The 1,875-nt window shown below is 45.6% G+C and overlaps 1 protein-coding gene across 1 annotated transcript in view; it reads right to left on the reverse strand.

The window, feature by feature from the left end:
* The window catches only part of sap130a (Sin3A-associated protein a), a 12,475-nt gene that overhangs the window by 9,144 nt on the left and 1,456 nt on the right, over positions 1-1,875 (reverse strand). The window contains exons 2-7 of the mRNA XM_005727176.1: positions 1,722-1,849; positions 1,370-1,644; positions 756-923; positions 575-671; positions 274-386; positions 46-170 (exon numbers count right to left, since the gene is read on the reverse strand). Of these exons, the coding sequence (XP_005727233.1) occupies positions 46-170; positions 274-386; positions 575-671; positions 756-923; positions 1,370-1,644; positions 1,722-1,833 (890 nt within the window). The 5' untranslated portion in view covers positions 1,834-1,849. The remainder of the gene's footprint in view (positions 1-45; positions 171-273; positions 387-574; positions 672-755; positions 924-1,369; positions 1,645-1,721; positions 1,850-1,875) is intronic.

The raw sequence follows: 1,875 nt of genomic DNA on the forward strand, positions 1-1,875 counted from the left end.
TGGCTAAGAACATACTGAACGATCTCAGACTTTATCTTTTCTTACCCATGTATCACCTCTGGAGAGTGTGAGACTGTCTGGCTGATAACTGGAGATTGAGTTCTAGTCACTGAGATGGGAGCCACCACGGTTGGGAGGACAGCTGTAGAGGTTGTTGCAGGAGATCGGGACTGTGGACAGTATGGAAAAACAAAAAACAGCAGCAGCCTTGTACTCTGTGCTTCTACATAACTAACATGAATATTCTTATTTCTTTAAAGTTCTGCAGGGCACCTGAATCTGGTGAATGATGTGTGGCACTGTCGGCTGGGCAGTGCCTGCACTTGCTCCAGTGGCTGGCCGCAAGACAGTTTTGGAGCTGGACATAACAGCTGCTGCAGCAGCCCCTGCAGGACAGAAAATACAGCAATCCATCAAAATGCAAGCCTGACATACTGTCGACAACATTTAGGAGATGACTGTCCAAATCAGTTTGCATCTAACTTTTACTTTCTCTTTGACAGATCATTTACAAGTACTCGTTTCCCAAAGCTGCACTAAAGGTACTCCCACAGGAGTCTTCCTCGCTATATACCTCGAGGCAAGTGTGGTGGGAAGGACTGTTGAGGAACTGCAGCAGGGGTCCTGATGATCTGAAAGTTCGGCATCAGGTGCACGTTGCTTGAGTGACCCTTAAACACCAAGAAAGTAGTACAGGTCTTTAGTTATCAGCAGGAAAAAGACAAACATTAAAAGCAAATGTAGAAAAGACTCACCTGCTGACCACTGATGGTTGCCACAGGGATAGACGGGGTGGTAGCGATGCTGCTCTCGATGGTGACTGTTATGTGACCAGGCACCTTGGGGGGTATGGGCATATGAGCCTGGTTGGAAGCTGGTGCTGGAGCAATAAGACGACTTGGCATTGGTGACTTCAAGACCGCCTGAAAAAGACATCAATTTAAAAAAAATTAACATCTGTTTGTTTTAACAAATAATACAAGCTAGATGATCAGATTCAGACAGCCCAGGTGAAAGGTTCAAGCTCAAGTAAAAAAAGAAATATCCTATGATGAGATTCCTGTCTACAGCATTACATTTTCCCCCCACAGATCAGAGTTTTACTGAACCTTTTGGTACTTCAGAGCTAATTTTAACTTTAAGTTATTGTTGGGTAGCTTAGTCTACAATAACATACTTTTTAAAATATAAGGAAAATTGGCGTCTTATTATTTTCAGGAATTGCAAAAACTGAGACCAGGGGGGAAAATGTTACGTTGAACACTGTCTACACTCAGAAAACTTTGCCAATATAAGAGAGCAAATTATGTTCCTTTTACTTTGGAGATGGTTAAGTTTATAGAAACTCAAACAGAGACTTAAAGGTCACCTTCATCTGGCTTTCAGTAAGCACTGCAGGCTGGCCCTGTGGGAGCTGGACAGAGGGGGTCGGTAAGGTCGCAGGTGTGCCGGGCTGAATGGCCACATTTTGGGTGGCAGCTGGAGGCTGGCCGAGCTGCGTCTGTACTTGTGGGTATGGTCTGACCACCATGGTCTCTTGCTTTTCATCTCTGAAAGTTGAGGTTCCCCCACCACCGGCAGGTGGATGATCATGCTGACCGTGGTCACCATCCCGACTGCTGTCTGCATCTCCACCACCTCCACCTGAGGAAAAACAACTTGATTAGACATCAACTACACACTTACATCTTCTCTGCCATTTTTGTGTGATTAAATGTTACCTGAAGCGCTTGACGGTTGATTGACAGGCACCAGGTTTCCAGGTGCTGGGATCTGAGGTGCTCCCCCACTGGAAGCAGGCAGCCCATGTCGGGGGAATTGCTGGGAGCTCATTTTAACTATTTATGATCTAAAACAGGATGCAAAGCAGATGCA

The sequence above is a fragment of the Pundamilia nyererei genome, unplaced genomic scaffold (assembly GCF_000239375.1).
Source record: "Pundamilia nyererei isolate P.nyererei 1_Seehausen unplaced genomic scaffold, PunNye1.0 scaffold00023, whole genome shotgun sequence".
Lineage (NCBI taxonomy): Eukaryota > Metazoa > Chordata > Actinopteri > Cichliformes > Cichlidae > Pundamilia > Pundamilia nyererei.